The sequence below is a fragment of the Macrobrachium nipponense genome, chromosome 19 (assembly GCF_015104395.2).
Source record: "Macrobrachium nipponense isolate FS-2020 chromosome 19, ASM1510439v2, whole genome shotgun sequence".
NCBI lineage: Eukaryota > Metazoa > Arthropoda > Malacostraca > Decapoda > Palaemonidae > Macrobrachium > Macrobrachium nipponense.
The window spans coordinates 55323637-55345941 of NC_061088.1; the positions used below are offsets into that span (position 1 = coordinate 55323637).

Below are 22305 nucleotides of genomic sequence, written 5' to 3' on the forward strand. Positions count from 1 at the left end.
TATGTTGCAAATTTCCTTTTTTTTTTTCATTCGTTAATCTCCCTCAATTCTCAGAGGGCCTATTTCTATTCTTCTTTTATTCATCTTCTTCGCATATGAGTATAATAGTTTGGGGTTTTGCTTGATATTTAATAGGGTTTTTTCTTCCAAGTCCCGTTTTTCATTTTCTTTTGATTGTATAATCTTTTGTTCTGCATTTTCTATCTTACTTTTTAGTTCTTTCCATGCATTTTTTTCTTTTGCAAGACCTTTTTTCCACTTTCTGATTTTCTGGAACAAGATCCTTCTGTCTCTTGGTATGCATGAATGATGTTTACTTTTCTTCTTCGGTATATATTTATCCACTATTTTCTCTAATATTTTATATAATATCTCCGTATTTACCCACTTATGTCCATTCACTTACGAAAATGTTATCCCAATCTTTGTTTAATTCTTCATTTATTTCTGACCATTTTATATTTTTACTGTAGAAGTTGTATTTTCCATATCCTTCCCACTTTTTCATTTCTTGCTTATCTCTGTTTTCACTTGCTTTGGAATGAACTGTTAATTCTATGACAATATGGTCTGAAATACTCGCATTATAAACTATTATTTCTTTAACATAATTCATCTCGTTCACAAATACTAGGTCTAAAGTATTTTCCTTTCTTGTTGGCAGGTGATTTATTTGTTGAATGTTGTATTCTAGTAGCATATCTAATAGCTTTTCGAATTGCCTCTTATCTTCTGCACTACTATTACTCTCTTTTTTATATGTATAAGTACAACCACAATCTCCTATTCGTTCTTTCCATTCTACGAAAGGAAAGTTGAAGTCACCAGATAGGAGAATAGTCCAGTCCTTGTGATTTCTACATATATCATCCAATTTTTCAATTATTAAGTCAAACTCTTTAGTATTAGGAGGTCTATATATTACTATGTTCATTAATTTTTCAGATTCAAATTCTACCACTATTATTTCACATTCTGAGTTACTATATTTCTCATATATTTTTCCTTGTTTTTGTCTTTCCCATATTATTGCGGTTCCCCCCTCCCGGGACCTTGATTCCTATTTTTTCTATCTGAACTATAAGTTTGGAACCCTTTTATTTGATCATCATTCCCAGTCTCTTGGGAATACCAGGTTTCACTTATATTCATTATATCTATTTTCTTTTCAATTTGGGTTAGTTCTTCTAAGTACTCTATTTTTCTTTTTGAGTTACTCGTAACTAAACCCTGCGCATTCATCACTATGATGGTTTGCGTGTTTTCTCCTTCATTTAATATTGGTAGTAATAAGGATTTTCCCATGTTCTCCTTTTCCTGTTCTGGTATGTTGTTCTTTTTTTCATTTCCAGAAATTCTGACATTAAAAAATCCAACTTTTCCATAATATTTGATGTTCCTTCATCATAATTATTCATTTTGTGTCTGAATCTGCAATTTTCTCCGTTTCTGCAATATCCTCTTGCATAATAAATACAGTTATTATCTCTTGAGTAGAATTTTGGAGCTGATGCTTTGAAATTTTTTTGCTGACACCTCTACATATCTCATTGGTGGTTTGCTTTTCTCTTTTACCTGATATTCTTGATTTCTCTCTTTATTTGTTTCTTTCTTATTTTGGATTTTATTACTTGGTTGGTTATTTATTTGATTATGATTCATGGCTACAGGGTGCATATATTTGCATTTTTTGTCGAACTTACATCCTTTTCCTTCTTTTAGGTTTTTGCATATTTTTGGATGCAGATCTCTGCAATCATCCCCCATAGCCATCTAGTATGCACATTTACCATATATTTCATAGTTGTGACATACCTTAGGATGTTTGTAGTAACATCTTTCTCCAAATCTGCAATTCCCTCTTTTCAAAAGGTTGCAGATTTTGTCTTTCTTGTCTATTTTTTCCTCTTTCCCGTCATTGTGTAGATCTGGGTATAGCCTCTTCGGGATTTGCTTTTCTGTTGTCATATCGTAATTTATTTCTTCGTAGGTATGCTGCTTTATTGCCTCATATGTAGTATCAATGAGTATCTCTGCATCCATACTTTTATCTTGTTCTTTGTTTTCCTTATTTTTTTCTGTCATTTCATTTTTGTTTACTTCTCTTCCGTTTTCCTCTTCTTCTTCTTCTTCTTCTTCTTCTTCCTCTTCCTCTTCTTCTTCATCCTCAACTATTTGTACATTTAATCTTGATTTAATAACATTGTCTATCCATGATAGACATGTTGAACAAAAAATTCTTGTATCTTTTCTCATATCTTGCATTACCTCAGCACACTGTGGATGGGTCGGAATGTTGCATGCAGCACATTTTCTGATTAGGTTTTGAGGAGTGGTAATGGTAATTCAAATTTGACAATGTCTTTGAGGGTTGCATGAGAGAGAGAGAGAGACCTTACCTTACAGACCTTACATCTTGTTCGGGTTGCCCCAGGTCCCTCAGTGTGAGGCACCTCTAATGTCTACCAGAGAGTTGCTAGTACATCTTCCGGTATATTTTGCATCTTCCAATCTTGGATGGTCTGGGATGCAGTTTAGATATTTTGTCGAGCTTTATTCATTAAAGAACACATCTACGCTTCACTGTGTTCCTGATTATATTCCTCAGATTGAGCTGGCAAACGTCATTGAATAGACCGCTGCATTGATCGATGCTGGTGCGTAGTGATTAATGTCCTGTGTGCTTTCCTTATTTTTCATGGTATAGTTTTGGGCACTATTAATCTACCTCTGCTTGCTCTTTCTGATATTTTTAGTTCCATGATATTTTCTGCTATTCCTTCTATCTGTTTCCATGCCTGAATTATCATGTAGCGTTCTCTTCTCCTTTCTAGACTATATAATTTTAAGAATTGTAGTCTTTCCCAGTAGTCTAGGTCCTTAACTTCTTCTATTCTAGCTGTAAAGGACCTTTGTACACTCTCTATTTGTGCAATATCCTTTTGATAGTGTGGGTACCATATCATATTGCAAAATTTACAAGTGGGAATACGAACATATGTTTTATAAAGCTAATCAGTGTTCAGCTTTTCTGTTTTGAAGTACCGTAACAACATTCCCATTTTGCTTTACATTTTTGCCAACAGAGTTGCTATTTGATCATTGCATAACATGTTCCTATTCATCATCACACCAAGGTCTTTAACTGCTTCCTTATTTGTGATGGTCTCATTATTAGGTCCCTTATATGCATATAGCTTTCTTTCTCTGTCTCCATAATTTATTGATTCAAATTTATCAGAGTTAAATACCATCCTATTTACCTCTGCCCAATCATATACTTTGTTAAGGTCTCTTTGTAGAGCGTTCCTATCTTCATCACAAGTAATTTCTCTACTTATTCTTGTGTCATCTGCGAAACTACTCACTACCGAATCCTTCACATTATTGTCTATGTCTTCAATCATAATAACAAACAGTATTGCAGCTAACACCGTACCTTGCGGCACACCGGATATTACCTTGACTTCATCCGATTTTCTCGTCGTTTGCAATAACTATCTGTTTTCTGTTTGTGTAAAAATTCTTTTAACCATCTTCCTACTTTATCCACGATATTGTGTTTTCTAATTTTCTTCGCTAATAATATTATGGTCTACTTTATCAAAAGCTTTTGCAAAGTCTAAATAAACCACATCTGTTTCATTTCCGCTTTTCATATTTTTGAATATGTTCTCACGGTGGACTAACAGTTGGGTTTGTGTACTTTTTCCGGGTACGAAACCATGTTGTCCTTTATTAAACAAATTATTTTTTATTAAATGTTTCATAATATTTTTCTTCATTACCCTTTCATACACTTTCATAATATGTGATGTTAGACTCACAGGCCTATAATTACTTGCCTCTAGTCTTGATCCACTTTTGAAAGTAGGGGTAATATATGCTAATTTGTGCTCATCATAAATCTTGCCTGTATCTACACTTTGTCTTAATAATATTGCAAGTGGCTTTGCGATAGAATGAACTACTTTCTTTAACAAAATAGCAGGGAATTCCATCAGGCCCTGCAGCAGCTCCATTTTTAATTTCATTAATAGCCTGCACAATATCAGCTCATTAATATCTATGTCAGCTAAATATTCACTATTTTCATCCCTTACTTCTATATCATTATTCATTATATATTCTAGGGGTGAATTCTCTCTTATATCGTTCTGCCAGTATGTTGCAAATTCCTTTTTTTCATTCGTTAATCTCCCTTCAATTCTCAGAGGGCCTATTTCTATTCTTCTTTTATTCATCTTCTTCGCATATGAGTATAATAGCTTGGGGTTTTGCTTGATATTTAATAGGGTTTTTTCTTCCAAGTCCCGTTTTTCATTTTCTTTTGATTGTATAATCTTTTGTTCTGCATTTTCTATCTTACTTTTTAGTTCTATAACTTTCCATGCATTTTTTTCTTTTGCAAGACCTTTTTTCACTTTCTGATTTTCTGGAACAAGATCCTTCTGTCTCTTGGTATGCATGAATGATGTTTACTTTTCTTCTTCGGTATATATTTTTCCACTATTTTCTCCAATATTTTATATAATATCTCCGTATTTACCCTTTATGTTTTCATCACTTACGAAAATGTTATCCCAATCTTTGTTTAATTCTTCATTAATTTCTGACCATTTTAATATTTTTACTGTTAGACTTGTAATTTTTCCATATCCTTCCCACTTTTTCATTTCTTGAGGAGAGAGAGAGAGAGAGAGCAAAATTGGTGGAGCGATGAATGGGAGGGGTTTGGTGGCAGGCGTAAGCGTGTCTGTTGTGGTTATCGCCGAGTATATCAGTGGCGACCGTAGGTTACGAGAGTCAGGAGAAGTAAGGGAGTCTGTGATCAGAGCCTGTGGTGGAGCAGTCTTAAAAATTATTGGTCAGTTATTTTGTGAGTTTTGAAGTTGTTGTTTGAAATACTGTTGATGTTGTATGTTTGAAGGTTGTTGTGCCTGTGTTGTTGAGTTTGTTGTGCTTGTGAGTTCTGTTGTGTTGTACATGAGTTGTTGGAGTTGTTAGTTGTTGAGTGCTGTTGTTATGGTTCCCTGATGTTGTAGGCGGTGTGCTGACTTGTCGTGTTATTGTTTTCTGGGCTCAGCTCGTGTCGGCCTATGAAATATCCTTAAGATCATTATTTCTAGGTAAAATTAATCTAAAATTACCAGAGAAAAACAAAATTAAGAAAATGTCAGTAAAACTGACTCGCTCACTCTATAAAAGAAGTGTCGGTATGTGAATATAGGCGAGTGGGATCACTACCAGGAGTCATTCACCATTTAGACCTTCCAACATAAAATCCCCACCAGAGAGAGCTGATACTAAAGGGTGATGCGGCCGCTACTACTACTACTACCGACGCCACGGACAGCAGCGCCCCTAGCGGTCATCCTTAATCATTAGCTTCACAGCGCTAGAGTGCTTTTTTCCTCTCGTGTTGTTTTCTTGGATTTATCTCGTCATTTGCGATGGAACGTGCTGCTATTGCTTCGGCTAAGTTAAGTGCCTCATAAGTAGTATTTTCTAGTTTTTTAGTCTTCCAGGGACCAGTATTTTCCTTCTTATAGGTCATATACGGTCTCCCGGTTGACTCGTGGCGGCTGTGTGCCGCCTCGTGTTAAGATTTCCCGGTCTCCCATACTGGGAAATCTTATACTTATGGGCTTATTATATTTACGTTCATCGTTTATTACATCGTTTTTATAGCTAGGACACAGCCCCTTTACCATTTTCTCTTAGTTTGGTATTTAGGGCTATACCGTGTTTCTGGGCTCAGCTCGTGTCGCTGCGCGAAATATCCTTTAATCTATTATTTCTAGGGTAAATGTACTAACACATACCAGAGAATAAATAAAATAAAGAAAAATAAAAAAAGGTTCAGTATACTGACTCGCTCACCCCTCCAGAGGGTGTCGGTATGAACACTAGGCGAGTGAGACCACTACCACGAGCCAAATACCAATAGAAATCTCCCACAACAAAAACCCACCATGAGGAGAGCCGACCCACAGAGTGAGCAGATCGTACTACTACTACTCCATCCCATGCTGCCGACTGCTGCGCCTCTAGTGGACATCCTTTTCAGTTAGCACCTCACGAGCGGACGTGATATTTTTCCCTCTGTGTTTTTTGTGCCCTTTCGTTGGATTTATCTATGATGGAGCGTGCAGCTATTGCAGCAGCTAAGTTTAAGTACTCAGTATTTATGGTTAGTACCCTGTTTTTTTTTTCCGGCCCTCGGTCAGTATTTGCCGTTTTTTAGGTATAAATACGCACTCGGGGCGGGGTCGGAAGCATGGCAGCATGGTTCTGCCGCGTGGTGGGTTCGTTCTCGGTCTCCCATACCTAGAACATCCCATTCTCTTTGTACGCTCTATATTTATTATCCGTTTTACTTAGGGTACTGTCTACTCAGGTTGGTCATGCATGCATGTCTTTTACCTTATGTAGGCTTCTTCTTTCCAGACCCTAGTCCCGGCTCTTAGTATCGGCCTCTGACTAGCTTTGAGTGGTAGACTTTCCTTCGGGTTTAGTCGTACACTCCTGGATTTTTTCTCCGGCTACTTTTTTTATTTGTTTTTCTTTCTTTTATTTATTTTATTATACATGTATTTTGTTATGGTTAGGTTAGTTGGGCGTCTGGCTTAGCCTAGGTCCTGGCTCCTTGAGCCTATGCTACCGCTCTTCAGTTCGGTTGCTTCCCTATAGCATCTCTCTGATCAGTCGGTTTTGGCCCAATGGGTCTCTTTGCTACCGCTTTTCAGTTCAGTTGCTTCCCGATAGCATCTCTCTGATCAGTTGGTTGGTCCTAGGTTTAGTTGTCTTATTTTAGCCTTACCGTCTCGTGGTCACTACGCGATCACGAGACAGCCAGACGCCTGCCCAGTTCCCCTTGTCCCCCTCCTCCCGCTCTTCCATAGAGTCGGGGGAGGGTGGGGCAGTCTGCCCACGCTCGCGTCCTCATACCCGAGCATGCCTCCCTCTCCTCCCCCAGGCGGAGGGGCCAGGGAGACGGGACAGACCCAGACTGGACGCGACCTCTCCGGCTTCTCGGTCCGGCCGGCCGGTGGTGATGTGATGGGGGGTACTGGCCTTTCCCCCATCCGTTGCTTCCTTGTCGCTCCGGTTCGCTCGAGCCTGTATGTCTCCTCGCTCTTCCCACCTTGCTAGGTCTCCTTTCATGATCGGAGTCCTGGCATCTAGCGGGAATTTGTTTGTCCACCCAGTAGGGTGGACCGGAACATACAGTGGGTCCATGCTAACCGTACCGTATTGCTGAGTTACTACACTCCGCTACGCACTGGACTTGTTCCGGTTCGTTTGAGTTTTAGGTTTAAGAGTTTTTAGATTAACTATAAGTTTATCTTAAGTACCTTAAAACCTTTTCCCCCCCCCCTACCCTACATGTTTTACCGGATTCTCCGGGATTATAGCCTATTCAGGCGGGGCAGGGGGGGGTTATGCTCAAATTTTTCCCGAGCTCCGGCATGCAACGGAGTTCTTCTGTCCTTTAGCCTGTAAGTGTTATTCTTTAAGATACTCATGTGTCTTCCCACTTACAGGCCACCAACTGTGAGCATCCGGGATGCGCCGCCACACTTCAGGACCCATGTGGACACGAAGTTTGCCGGTCCCATGCTCCATGCGCGACTCTGCACGGGGACATCCAGGTCTGGTACCATGAGACGTGTACCATATGTTACGATCTGGTGAGCCAGCTTTTAGAAGGGGTGAGTATTCCATCTCCGGTAGCTGCTCCGCTTCTATTTTAGTGCTTAAGTTTTCATCATCCATTCTAACTTAAGGCATCTAAGTTTAAGTTTATATTTAAGTTTTAGTTTAAGTGATTCTTAAATCTAACCTGCGCCCTCTCTTCCAGCGCCGGCAGTGAAAGATACCGCCACTGGCAACCCTGCGGGCCTGGGTCGGCGGTTTTTGGGAAGAACGCCGCCAAGGGTATGCCTTACATCTTGGAGAAGCGGTTGGCGCTGTTAATCTTCCCCGGAGGCAAGGCGACAGGATACGTCGACCCAGTAGAGGCGGCCCCTACTATCGCCTTCATCCAACAACAGCTGGCTGCCTCATTAACTGATCAAGACCAGGATATCTCCACAGACGTCGCGACTTTAGATATTAATGTAGAACCTATGGTAGGTGTAGACGACCTGTTGGTCGAGGTAAGTAGGGTGGACACCCAAGGGTCACCCTTGGTGTGACTGTTTCTTCTACTCCTGCAACCTCTCCATCCTTCCAAGGGTTTACAGGTGATGAATTGTATACTCCTCCTGACGCTTCGGTTAGACCTAAGGTCAAGGGTCAAGCAGTGAAATCCTTGTCTAAGACGTCGTCGTCGTCTAAGAAGTCGACTTCGGCGTCATCCTCCTCACGTAAGTCTCCGGCTGCGAATCCCGGAGCAGACAAGTCTAAAACTTCTAGCTCCGGCTCTAAGTCCTCGAGGAGTAAATCCTCCAGAGAGAGATCTCGCACCCCGGCAGAGTCACCAGCTCCGCTACCCTTGGTTCCGATTCAGAGCCACCCCTCCACCTCCGCAGCAGCTCCGGCCTTGGACTCCAACACTGGCCTGTTGCAACAGGTGGGCGACCTGGTTGGGTCCCTAAAGAGTAGCATGGAGCAAATGATCTCTCGTCTGTCGGATAGGATTACCTCCCAGGACTCCATTATAGCCGGACTGAGAGAAGTCCCTCTAAGCCTCTCCTTCACTTTCCAATACGAGTGGAACTCAGCTTCCTCCGTATGACTCGCTACCTCCGTTCTCGATGAACAATCCATGGAGAGTAGCGTCATACGCCCCCTTCCAAGACGGTCTTATTTCCATACCGGAATTCGGAACTCGAAGGATAGAGGACTTCGAGTTCTTCCCGGTAGACCTCCAGCCTCCGTTCATAGGCTACGCTAGGCTTACAGCTTCAGCCATGGTTCGGGATGATAGGGTGCCCAAGGAGACAGTCCTCTATTCACGAGACCAGGCTCAGAGAGAATGGCTCAGATGTTTAGAGGACATGGATTGTTCCAATACCAGGATACAACCTTTCAAGAGTCCCTTTACCATTTTCACAATGGATGAGAGTACCCCGCTCCCGTTCCTGACAAGATCGCGAGGTCCTACCATCCCAGCGGCCCAGAAGGGGGGACCCCATGCCTCAACTGAAGGAAGCAGATCCCACATCTCCGTTGCTCCCCTCAGCCGGAGAATTGTGGGAGGACTTGCCAAACACCTTCTCAGCTGGCAAACTCAAACCGGACTGTGCTATGGAGCAGTTTGGTGAAAAGCTACCCAGGCTCCCAGATAACCTTATTCAGGCTGAATTTGACGCAAAGTCGCGACTAGCCAGATCAATTAATTCTATGGCTATGTCCGAGGTAGCAACCATAGCTTATGGCTCAGAACCGCTTTTTAAGCTCATGACCAAAGCACTGACTCAAACGGTACAGTTGGATATGTTTGAGTTTGCCACTGCTAGAACGAATTGTCGGAAGCATGTCCTACAAGAGGCAACCATTCGACATGAACCGAATAGGTTGCTCTCGTCTAACATCTGGGGAGCAGATCTCTTCCCAGAAACTATGGTGAAGGAAGTTCAGTCGGAGGCTACGAGGCTGAACCAGAGCCTTAAGGACCGTTGGGGCCTTACAGCTAAGAGGAGACAAGACCTAACACCTAAAGGTAAGGGTCGGGGGAAACCTAGGCGCTTCCATCCTTAACCGAAGAAGCAGTCACGCTTTCCTCAGCAAGTTCCTTCCAGCGGTGCCCTTAGTGCAAACAGCCCAACCTTCCACCTCTAAGGCTCAATCACAGCCAATTTATGTGATATCCCTCAACCTCAGCCTCCACCTCTTACGCCATCTCTCCAGCTTACAATCAAGCCTTCGAGAGTCAAGCTTCACAGAAGTATGACCGCTCGGGTAAGGGAGGCAGAGGTAAGCGTTCCTTTCGTGGGAGAGGATCGGGAGGCCCCTTTAACAGGGGAAAACACTTCAGAGGAGGCCGAGGCGGTTACCAGAACCAATGAAGAACTTCAGGTAGGAGGGAGGCTGTTCCACTTTCGTCACCGGTGGAACTTCAGCGAATGGACTCAGAGCATAGTGTCAAAAGGCCTGGGTTGGAGCTGGTTGACCGAACCCACCTCCATCCAGACCTTTCCGTCAACTTTTCCTTCAAAGGAATTGACAGAGTACGCAGAGGACCTCCTTCAGAAAGGAGCTATAGTAAGAGTCAAGAGATTAAAATTTCAAGGTCGCTTGTTCAGCGTGCCAAAGAAAGGCTCACAAAAAAGAAGAGTAATCTTAGACTTGTCCCGCTTAAACTTAGCCATCTGCTGCGACAAGTTCAAGATGCTCACGATCTCACAGGTGCGGACCCTACTTCCCCGTGGGGCCGTCACCACCTCTATCGATCTTACAGACGCTTACTATCATATCCCTATTGCAAGACACTTCCGTCCATATCTGGGTTTCAAGATAGGAGACCAGACATTCTCCTTCAAGGTAGTTCCCTTCGGACTCAACGTGGCACCCAGGGTGTTCACGAAATCTAGCGGAAGTGGTAGTGCAACAACTCAGATCACAAGGGATTATGGTAGTAGCGTATCTCGACGATTGGTTGATCTGGGCGCCAACAGTCGAAGAATGCAACAGAGCCACACTGAAAGTGATTCAGTTCCTGGAATATCTAGGCTTCAAGATAAACAGGACCAAGTCAAGACTCACTCCAGAGTCAGACTTTCAGTGGCTGGGCATTCAATGGAATCTATCCTCCCATACTCTGTCGATTCCATCAACCAAAAGGAAAGAAATAGCGAAGTCAGTCAAGCAATTTCTAAGTCACAAACTGGCGTCAAGGAGAGCTCAGGAGAGGATCCTGGGTTCTCTCCAGTTTTGCATCAGTGACAAACGTCTTAATGAAAGCCAAACTGAAAGACCTAACCAGAATCTGGCGCTCACGAGCAAATGTCAGGTCCAGGGACAAACTATCCTCAGTCCCTCTGATTCTAAAGAATCGACTTCAGCCGTGGGCGAAAGTCAAGAATTTGTCAGTGTCAGTACCCCTTCAGTTCCCTCCACCAGGGATTACCATCCACACAGACGCGTCCTTAAGCGGTTGGGGAGGGTATTCCCAGGTCCAAAAGGTTCAAGGAACTTGGTCACCTCAGTTCAGTCAGTACTGGAGGCAATGGCAGTGTTCTTGACTCTAAAAAGGTTGCGCCCACCAAAGTACTCCCACATAAAGCTAGTTCTGGACAGCGCAGTGGTAGTACATTGTATAAACAGAGGAGGCTCCAAGTCACGTCATCTAAATCATGTGATGGTAGCCATCTTCTCCCTGGCAGACAAGTTCAGTTGGCATCTCTCCTCCACTCACATAGCTGGAGTGAGAAACGTCATAGCAGACGTGTTATCCCGATCAGTACCCCTAGAGTCGGAATGGTCTCTGGACAACAGTTCGTTCCAATGGATCCTTCAAAGAGTCCCAGGGCTACAGGTGGACCTCTTCGCATCCCAAGCGAATCACAAGCTCCCCTGTTACGTAGCCCCCAACCTGGACCCTCTGGCCTATGCCACGGACGCCCTGGCTCTGGACTGGAACAACTGGAAGAAGATTTATGTCTTTCCTCCAGTGAATCTTCTCATGAAAGTGTTAAACAAACTCAGGACGTTCAAGGGTCAAGTGGCTCTAGTAGCCCCAGACTGGCCGAAGAGCAATTGGTATCCCCTAATTCTGGAACTGGGCCTTCGTCCTCTCCGGATCCCCAATCCCAGGCTCTCCCAGTCAGTACAAACGAAGACTGTGTTCACTTCCTCAGGGATTCTCAAAACCCTAACTTTATGGATTTCATGAAGTTTGCGGCAAAAAGAGATGCGAATATTGACCCTCAGAATATTCTCTTCTTGGAATCGATAAAAGGGATTCAACTTTGAGACAGTATGATGCTGCTGTCAAAAAGTTAGCAATCTTCCTGAGAGAATCTGATATTAGAATCATGACAGTTAATTCAGCGATATCCTTTTTCAGATCCTTATTTGAAAAAGTTTAGCAGCTAGCACGATTACGACAAACAAGTCAGCCTTGAACAAAAAAGATATTTCAATTTGGGTTCAACATAGACTTGACGGATTCCTACTTCTCGTCTATCCCTAAGGCATGTGCTAGACTTAGACCTTCTGTAAGGCCTACGTCAGTTTCATGGTTCTTAAACGATGTTCTAAAACTGGCTTCAGAAACCGATAATGACACATGCTCGTTTATAATGCTCTTAAGGAAAACCCTGTTTTTATTAAGCTTAGCTTCAGGAGCAAGAATTTCAGAACTGTCGGCTTTATCCAGAGATCCGGATCATATTCAATTCCTTCCCACAGGGGAAGTACTACTTTCTCCGGAACGTAGCTTTTTAGCAAAGAATGAAGATCCTTTGATGAGGTGGGAACCTTGGAAGGTACTACCCCTTCCACAAGATGTATCTCTTTGCCCAGTTACAACCTTACGAGCCTTTCTGTCCAGGACCTCCTCATCCTCTTCGGGTCCCCTCTCTAGGAGGGAAAAAGGTGGAACTTTATCCATTAAAGGCATCAGGCAACAAATCCTGTACTTTATTAAGCAAGCCAATCCTGACTCTTTCCCGAAAGCACATGATGTCAGGGCAGTAGCCACCTCAATTAATTATTTCCAACACATGAACTTCGATGAGTTGAAAAAGTATACCGGATGGAAATCGCCGACAGTGTTCAACGCCATTACCTTAAGTCCTTGGAAGCTCTGAAATTTTCAGCAGTAGCAGCGGGAAACATAGTTTCCCTGATTTCTTTAGTTAATTTATAGTAGAAGATTCAGTCCTCCTTTCTACCTGCTTCACCCAACAGTTCGTCTATTCCTACCGTGTTCATTTACATTCACCTGGTGTCTTAGCTGCTTTGATGATGATGTAGTAGCCCGGTCCCCATTATTTTTTGCTAGGGATACATCTCATTTATAATGATTACGGGTTTTGTATATTAAGTCATATGCATTCCTTGCATATTATCATGGCTGTTTAATTTACTCATTTTTAATTGCTGTTATATATTTTGATACATGCCTTTACACAGATACTATTTTGTTACATGTAAGCCAATTTACCTCTGTACATATGTAATTACCTTATGATAAGAAACATGTTTAGAATTAAGGGTAATTTAAGCATATTTCTATTTTGTATCACTGTGTATTTGTATCTTTTAGCAATTATACTCTTTTTTATATATACTTTATTTTTTATTTGAGACCTATTCTGTTTTATTTTATTTCTTTTGTTACAATCTTGTGCTATTTCTCTGGTACGATTTCGCGCAGCGACACGAGCTGAGCCCAGAAAAGGGATTTTGACGTAAGGAAAAATCTATTTCTGGGCGATTGGCTCGTGTCGCCAGCGAAATCCCACCCTACCCATCCCCTTCACCCAAGAATTGTCTGCTAACTTCAGGATGGCCACCAGAGGCGCAGCAGTCGGCAGCATGGGATGGAGTAGTAGTAGTACGAGCTGCTCACTCTGTGGGTCGGCTCTCCTCTTGGAGGGTTTTTGTAGTGGGAGATTTCTATTGGCATTTGGCTCGTGGTAGTGGTCTCACTCGCCTAGTGTTCATACCGACACCCTCTTGGAGGGTGAGCGAGTCAGTTATACTGACCTTTTTCTTTATTTTATTTATTCTCTGGTATGTGTTAGTACATTTACCCTAGAAATAATAGATTAAAGGATATTTCGCTGGCGACACGAGCCAATCGCCCAGAAATAGATTTTTCCTTACGTCAAAATCCCTTTTCTGGCCCAGCATCCCAGCTCTTGCTCTTCATCGGCTACCGCTGGCTCCGAGTAGTCAACTGTTCTTCGGAACAGCTTGCCTCCTCCTGGGCTTCTTTCTCTTTTACTAAAAGTGTCTTTTCCTCCTTTACGATGTATTATCAGTGTTATTTAGGGTGTTAGGCTAGCCTAGGTGCTTGTGCCATGTGTTGGTACAGTCTGGTTCACGTGGCCCCTCTATGGTTGTGTTGCTATCGCGGCTTAGGCCACCTGCGATCACTTGTCCCTTAAGCACCTACCCTTCCCCTTCCCTCCCTTACCAGGTATAGGGAGGGGTCTGGTGGATCTCCTTGGTTGCCATGACAACCACCGTAGCCTACCTCCCTCTCCCTCTGAGGAGGCCTGGAGCTCCATCCCAGCTGGGGTTTAGGGCGACCACTTGTCTCGGGTACCGGGTTACCGAGCGGGTAGCTGTAGTGACGGGGGGGGGGTAGGCCAGCCCCCTCTCTCTCTCTCTCCCGCCGTGTCACGCCGGGACCCCCCACCTACTGCCTCAGTCCCACCCTTCCCCTACCGTAACGATCGGAGCCTCCGCTGAAGCCGGGGGCCCCTTTGGTTATAGGTCCGCCTGGCTCCGCCAGTGGGCGGGGTGGACAATTACTAGTGGTCTGTTGCTTGCCTACTATATCCTGTTTTCCGCTACCGGAGGAGAGCTCGCTCCTTACCCGGGCACTCTTCTAGTAGACGAAAAATTTTATACTTCGTTATATACGGATATACCCTAATATTACGGTGAATTTTAGTTTTAATTTAATTTATGTACTATCTCCGTCATTCTCCGTCGTGGTTTCATGGCTCCTCACCACTCCTGGTTGGAATCTTTTTCCTGTCTCCGGCGTAGCCTTAGACCAACTCCAACCGCCTAGTTACCACACGTATTACGGCGGGGCTCTGGTTTAATCTAACTTACATGCTCCGGCATGCAGCGGAGTATTTGTTAGGCTGTAAGTGTGCACCTGATACTCATGTATCTCTCCACTTACAGGCTACCAACTGTCAGGTCCCAGGTTGCAACGCGACGTTGTACGACCCCTGCGCCCATGAGGAGTGTAGGACCCACGCCCCGTGTGCCACCACCCACAACGGACTGATCGTTTGGCACCCGGAGGCTTGCACCATCTGCTACAACCTTGTTAGTCAGCTGTTGGGTGGGGTAAGTCTACTCTTAGACTTTTCTTGGTCTTATCACTACTAACACTTAGTTTTAAGCTTCGTTCAACCCTATCTCCGCCGTCAGAAGCTTCATATCGCCTTCTCTTTCAGGCTGCTGCCGTGAAGGAAGTCGCCCTGGCAACCCTGAAGGCTTGGGTGGGCGGCTTCAGGAAGAACGCCGCCAAGGGCCAGCCGTATATTCTTGATAAGAAGCTGGCCGTTCAGATCTTCCCCGGTGGCAAGTCGACCGGCTACGTGGACCCCATCTCAGCAGCCCCTCTCATAGCTTCGATTCAGCAGGAGGTGCAGCAGGCGTTCGGGTCCATCTCCACGCAGGAGCCGATCCCAGATGTGGCCAACCTGGACCTGAATATTGAGCCTATGGCGGTAGGGGCAGAGGATTTGTTGGTTGAGGTAGGTGTGTCGGGCGCCCAAGGTCTTTCCTTGGGTGCTCCTGGATCTTCTTCCCCTGTCCCTTCTTCTGCTTCATTCCAAGGCTTCACGGGATCTGAGATCCCTGCCCGCTCTCCCGCTCTTTCTGTTACCCCCGAAGGTGAAGGAACAGAGAGAACAGAAGACACTGCATAAGACGACTTCTAAGAAGTCGTCGTCTTCTTCAGCTAGGAAGTCTACGACTTCCTACGCTGACGCGGTGAAAGCAAAGCCTAGCTCTTCCTATTCTAAGAGCTCTAGAAGCAAGGCTTCTAAGGAGAAGGCTCGTGCTCCGGCCGAGCCAACGCCTTCTCCGGCATCTACCGGATCTACTCCGGTAACTCCTGTTGGGGTGGCGGGACCGAGCTCCTTTGATCCCACCACCTTTTCAGCAGTTGTGATGCAACAAGTGGGAGAGATGTTTGGCTCTCTGGGCTCTAAGTTTGAACAGATGTTTGCACAGCTGTCAAACACCATCAACCAGTCTGGCCAGTCCATTCAAGATCTCTCTAACCGAGTTAGAGAGCACGACGACCGCTTTGCTGGTCTTAACCAGGCTCCTCAGCCAAGCTCCCCTGTAGCAGGTACTGGTGTTTTACAGTTACCTCCCTACGAATCCCTACCAGCCTTCTCCATGGATAACTCATGGAGAGTGGCCGCTTATGCCCCCTTCAAGGACGGCATGATTTCTATCCCGGAGTGTGGAACTCGAAGGATTGAGGACTTCGAGTTCTATCCTCCCGGACTGACTCAGCCTTTCATTGGGTATGCTAGGCTGACCGTTGCTGCTCTCACTAGAGAGGATAAGATCTCCCGAGAGACTGTGCTGTATAGTAGGGATCACGCACAGCGGGAATGGGTTCACTGCCTGGAGGATTGGGAGTGTACCAACACCAAACTCCAAGCATTCAAGAGTCCATTCACTATTTTCGCTACAGAGGAGGAGGCCTTATCTGCCGTTCCTACCAAAATAGTTGAAGCAACTCTTAAGGCAGTCCTCAAGGACGAGCCCATGCCACAGCTGAGGGAAGCGGAATCTACTTCTCCACTCTTCCCGGCCTTTGGAGAATTGTGGGAGAACTTGCCTGCCACGTTCTCAATATGTAAGCTTAAGCCAGATTGGGCAATGGATCAGTTTGGCGAGAAGCTTCCAAGACTGCCTGATACCCTTATTCAGGCAGAGTTTGATGCTCGAACAAGATTTGGGAGGTCTCTTAACTCCCTGATCATTACAGAAATGGCTGCCCTGTCTTACGCCACAAAACCTTTATTCAAGATTCTGGCTAAATCACAGCTTCAGACAGTCCAAGCTGATGCTTTTGACTTCTTCCTAGCTAGAAGGAACTGCCGAAAGCATGTCTTGCAGGAGGCAACTATCAGGCATGAGCCTAATAGACTCTTAGCTTCCAGCATGTGGGGTGCGGACCTCTTCCCAGAGGCCTCTGTGAATGAGGTGCACCACGAGGCTGCTAGGCTTAACCAGAGCCTTAGAGCTAGATGGGGCATCTCTTCCAAGAGGAAACAAGAGACCGCCCCTGCTGCTGGTAAGAAGCTAAAGAAGACAGGAAGGTTCCAGCCTTACCAGAAGCAACAGCAGCAACAGCAATTTGTTCAGGCCGTCCCAGTTACACAACAGGGACAGCCGTCTACTTCAAAGCAGACGCAACCCATCCTCCTGTTGTCTCCTCAGAGTCAACCTTCCACCTCTTACGCAGTCTCGCCGGCCTTCAATTCAATGTACGAAAGCCAGGCCTACCCAGCCTTTAATAGGTTCTCTAGGGGTAGCAGGGCGAGGGGCCACTTTCGCCAACGTGGCACAGGAAGAGCTGCAAGAGGTAAACACTTCAGAGGAGGGCGCGGAGGTCAACCCGCCCAACAACAGTGAGGCTCCCCAGGTAGGAGGGAGGCTGTTCCTCTTCCGTCACAGGTGGGGGTTCAGCAAATGGGCACAGAGCATCGTGTCCAAAGGATTGGGTTGGAGTTGGATCAAAGATCCTCCTCCAATCAAATCATTCTATCAGGAACCATCAAAGGAATTGACAGATTATGCGGAGGAACTCCTTCAGAAAGGAGCTATTGCGAGAGTCAAGCATCTAAAATTTCAAGGTCGCTTATTCAGCATGCCAAAGAAAGGCTCAACAAAAAGAAGGGTAATCTTAGACTTGTCAAAGCTAAACTCTTTCATTCGTTGCGACAAGTTCAAAATGCTCACCATCTCGCAGGTACGGACCTTACTTCCCCGTGGGGCCGTCACAACCTCCATCGATCTTACAGACGCATACTATCATATCCCTATAGCCAGACACTTCCGTCCATTCCTAGGCTTCAAACTAGGAAATCAGACGTTCTCATTCAAAGTGATGTCCTTCAGTCTGAATGTAGCCCCCAGGGTATTCACGAAAGTAGCAGAAGTGGTAGTTCAACAGTTGAGAACTCAAGGGATAATGGTAGCAGCATACCTCGACGATTGGTTGATCTGGGCACCAACGGTCGAGGAATGTCTCAAAGCCACGAAAAGGTAGTTCAATTTCTGGTCTGGGTTCCAGATAAACAAAACGAAATCCAGACTCACTCCGGAGTCTCGTTTTCAGTGGCTAGGAATCCAATGGGATTTGTCTTCCCACAATCTGTCAATTCCGGTGGTCAAAAGAAAAGAAATAGCCAAGTCTGTGAAACAATTTCTCAAATGCAAACAAACATCAAGGAGAAACCAGGAAAGAATCCTAGGTTCCCTTCAGTTTGCCTCAGTGACAGACATCCTCCTGAAAGCAAGGCTTAAAGATATAAATCGAGTTTGGCGATCGAGAGCAAACGCCAAATCTCGAGACAAGTTGTCAGTAATTCCACAGATCCTTCGCAATCAGCTCCGTCCATGGACAAAAGTGAAGAATCTTGCCAAATTAGTACCCCTTCAATATCCCCTTCCAGTGTTAACCATTCACATGGATGCCTCCCTGTCCGGATGGGGGGATATTCTCAATTCAAGCAAGTTCAGGGGACTTGGTCAGTTCAGTTCCGCCAGCTTCACATAAACGTCCTGGAAGCAATGGCAGTATTTCTTACCCTGAAGAGACTCCTTCCCCCGAAGAAGTCTCATCTAAGACTAGTTTTGGACAGTGCAGTGGTAGTACATTGCATCAACAGAGGGTCCAAATCCAAACACGTGAATCATGTCATGATAGCCATCTTTGCGCTAGCAGACAAACACAGATGGCATCTGTCCGCCACTCACCTGGCGGGGGTAAGAAATGTGATAGCAGACGCTTTGTCCCGGTCAGTCCCTCTGGAATCAGAATGGTCCCTGGACGACGGGTCATTCCAGTGGATATGCCGGAGAGTCCCAGGTCTCCAAGTAGATGTCTTCGCCTCACAAGCGAACCACAAGCTCCCTTGCTATGTGGCCCCCAACCTGGACCCTCTGGCTTATGCCACGGACGCCCTGTCGTTAGATTGGAATCAATGGAGGAAAATTTATGTTTTTCCTCCAGTGAATCTTCTTTTGAAAGTCTTGAGCAAGCTGAGGACTTTCAAGGGACTAGTAGCTCTGATTGCTCCAGACTGGCCAAAAAGCAACTGGTATCCTCTGCTTCTGGAATTGGGTCTCCGACCTCAACGGATTCCCAATCCCAAGCTGTCGCAATCAGTACAAATGAGGACTGTGTTCGCTTCCTCAGGAATTCTTCAGACCCTAACTTTATGGACTTCATGAAGTTTGCGGCTAACAAAGATGCTAACATTGATCCGCAAAACATCCTCTTTCTAGAATCAGGTAAAAGAGAGTCAACTATTAGACAATATGACTCAGCTGTTAAAAAATTAGCATCCTTCCTGAAAGAATCAAACACTACAACCATGACAGTTAACTTAGCTATATCCTTTTTCAGGTCCTTATTTGAAAAAGGCTTAGCAGCTAGCACTATTACTACTCATAAATCGGCTTTGAAGAAAATCTTTCAGTTGGGTTTCCAGATAGACCTAACAGAATCTTACTTTACGTCTATTCCCAAAGCCTGTGCTAGACTTAGACCTTCTCAAAGGCCTACTGCAGTCTCATGGTTCTTAAATGATGTCCTCAAACTAGCCTCGGATACTGACAACTCGTCTTGCACATTCATAATGCTTCTTAGAAAGACGTTATTTTTATTAAGCCTGGCTTTTCTTAATTTTGTTTTTCTCTGGTAATTTTAGATTAATTTTACCTAGAAATAATGATCTTAAGGATATTTCATAGGGCGACACGAGCCAATCACCCAGAAATAGATTTTTCCTACGTCAAAATCCCTTTTTTGGTGTTGAGAGTGATTATTTGTGCAGTGGTCTTTTGTTGTATAATTATTGAATTGTTATGTGGTTGTTGTCCTTGTTTGGTTGTTTGTGTATTGTGTTACGACGGCTAGCCTAGCCAAGCTATATCCAGCGGACAGCACAGCAGCTCCCCGCCCTGAGTGTGTTAAGTATTTGATGCGTACATGTGTTTTGAGTTTTTGATTTTTAGCTTGTATTCCCGCCACAACATACCTAACAGAGGTGCCATAAGTGCCATTATGGCAAAAATAACTTGCTGATTTTGGTTAATGGCTGTTTTCGCTGATCTGCACCCTTAAGGAATAGAACCTCTGTGAATAAACAGGGGACTGCCTGTATCTAATCCTTGAATAGCTAGAATCAGGCATAATTGAATGCAAAATATGCCAACAAATAACAAAAAAAGCATCTACATCACCAAAGAATACTGCAAATATCCAAACAATGAAGAAAGATGACCGCCAAAACTACCAATGTTAGTCGGGATCCAGCAGCAAACAAATTGGTTCTCTCTGGAGTTTTGTACCTATCAGTCCCAAAAGTGGGCGGATCCTATACAAGTACACTAACGTTTTGGAGGATGTTAGCAACAAATCCTATCTGACGCAATGCATGTGGTATAACAGTATTGCCATATAACATGATTCCCACAATGGCAAATGCAAACAACTGTATAACCTACAAAACAACTCTATAATACACCCTTAGAGTTATCAAAATATATATATATATATTATATATATATATATATAGTATATATATATATATATAGATTATATATATATATAGATATATATATATACATTATATATATATATATATAGTATATATATATATATATTATATATATATATATATATATATATATCTATGCTAAACATCACATATATATATATATACATATATATATATATATATATATATATATATATATATACATATATATCATATATAGTATATATATATATATATACATCTATATATATATATATATATATATATATATATCTATATATATAATAAAATATGACAGGCAAGCTAAAATCAGTATGTGGTTTGAAGCCTGACATCACTGATTTAACAGTAGTACTAAAAATTATTTTTATATATAAAAAAAGACAAAGTTCAAGAATACACTCAGGAATCTTGTTTTCTGATAAGACTGGTAATATCAGCTGATCAGACTGATAATAATAACAGAGTAACTGAAATTGATTTAAGATAGAACGACACACTAAATCTAAAGAGACAACATAAGATGAATGGATTTCTTTTAAAACTAAAATTAGTGACATGAAGATAAAAAAACTTGAGATGATGCATACTCTCCTTAGGAATGTACCAACTTGTAATGATTAACATAATGCATCAAACTGATATGGCCCACAAAATCTATTGCATTTACATGTAATTATACTCGCAGGTGCAAGTTTGGAATGTCAACATAATATCTGAAATTCAAAAACATTACCTGTTATTGACTAAAGATGTTTGTCTTACCTCTTTTTTCCCATTATCTTTCTTCTCAGGTTTATCGGTTTCTTTTTTGCTACTTTTCTCTCGAGGTTTCTTTTCTTGCTTTTCTTTTTCTGACTTTTTTGGTTTCTCTGGTTTAACTCCACTGAGGACTTGCTGCACTGCCTCTGATGAATCCACCTGAAATATTAGATATTTAATGCAAATGACCACCATTTCAGATTTACAAAAGCAAGTTACTATAATGATATAAACTAATGAAAACTGTTCAAACAGACAACTGAGATTCAGAAAGAATTTGATGGAAACAAAGTCTGATAATTTCTCTCTACTTTACAAGCATATTTCTTTGAAAATTTTCAATTCCAATAACAAATATCATGGAAATATACTATTTTATAAATCAACAGCAGCCTTGAAAATGAATTAACATTAAAATGTCACAAGATTTTCACATAAAATGGTGCTCAACAAAATGAATAAGAAATCATTTTCTCATTTTTTTTACTAAGAAACTGAAATACTATATCCTTAGTATTAAGAGGGGATCTTTGAGGAGTTGTGCTTAATTACCCAATATCAGCAGCAATGCTGATTACTCCACACTGTTTTATTTCAATATAATTTCCTGAGAAAAATCCACCAAACATTGGGAATTGTCTGATTCACTATTACTTAACCCTTAACGGACAGATATATTCACGAGTAGTAATAAGGGATTTTGACGTAAGGAAAAATCTATTTCTGGGCGATTGGCTCGTGTCGCCAGCGAAATATCCTTTAATCTATTATTTCTAGGGTAAATGTACTAACACATACCAGAGAATAAATAAATAAAGAAAAAAGGTCAGTATAACTGACTCGCTCACCCTCCCAGAGAGTGTCGGTATGAACACTATGGCGAGTGAGACCACTACCACGAGCCAAATGCCAATAGAATTCTCCCACTACAAAATCCCCCAAGAGGGGAGCCGACCCACAGAGTGGGCAGCACCTACTACTACTACTCCATCCCATGCTGCCGACTGCTGCGCCTCTGGTGGCCATCCTGAAGTTAGCAGACAATCTTGGCGATGGGATGGGTAGGGCGGGATTTCGCTGGCGA

General features: G+C 43.2%; 1 protein-coding gene across 3 annotated transcripts in view; it reads right to left on the bottom strand.

The window, feature by feature from the left end:
• Window positions 1–22305, bottom strand: part of LOC135217072 (TRAF3-interacting protein 1-like) — a 343407-nt gene that overhangs the window by 269316 nt on the left and 51786 nt on the right. For all 3 annotated transcript variants that reach the window (XM_064252769.1, XM_064252754.1, XM_064252762.1), the window contains exon 4: window positions 21225–21380. In XM_064252769.1, coding sequence (XP_064108839.1) covers window positions 21225–21380 — 156 coding nt within the window. The remainder of the gene's footprint in view (window positions 1–21224; window positions 21381–22305) is intronic.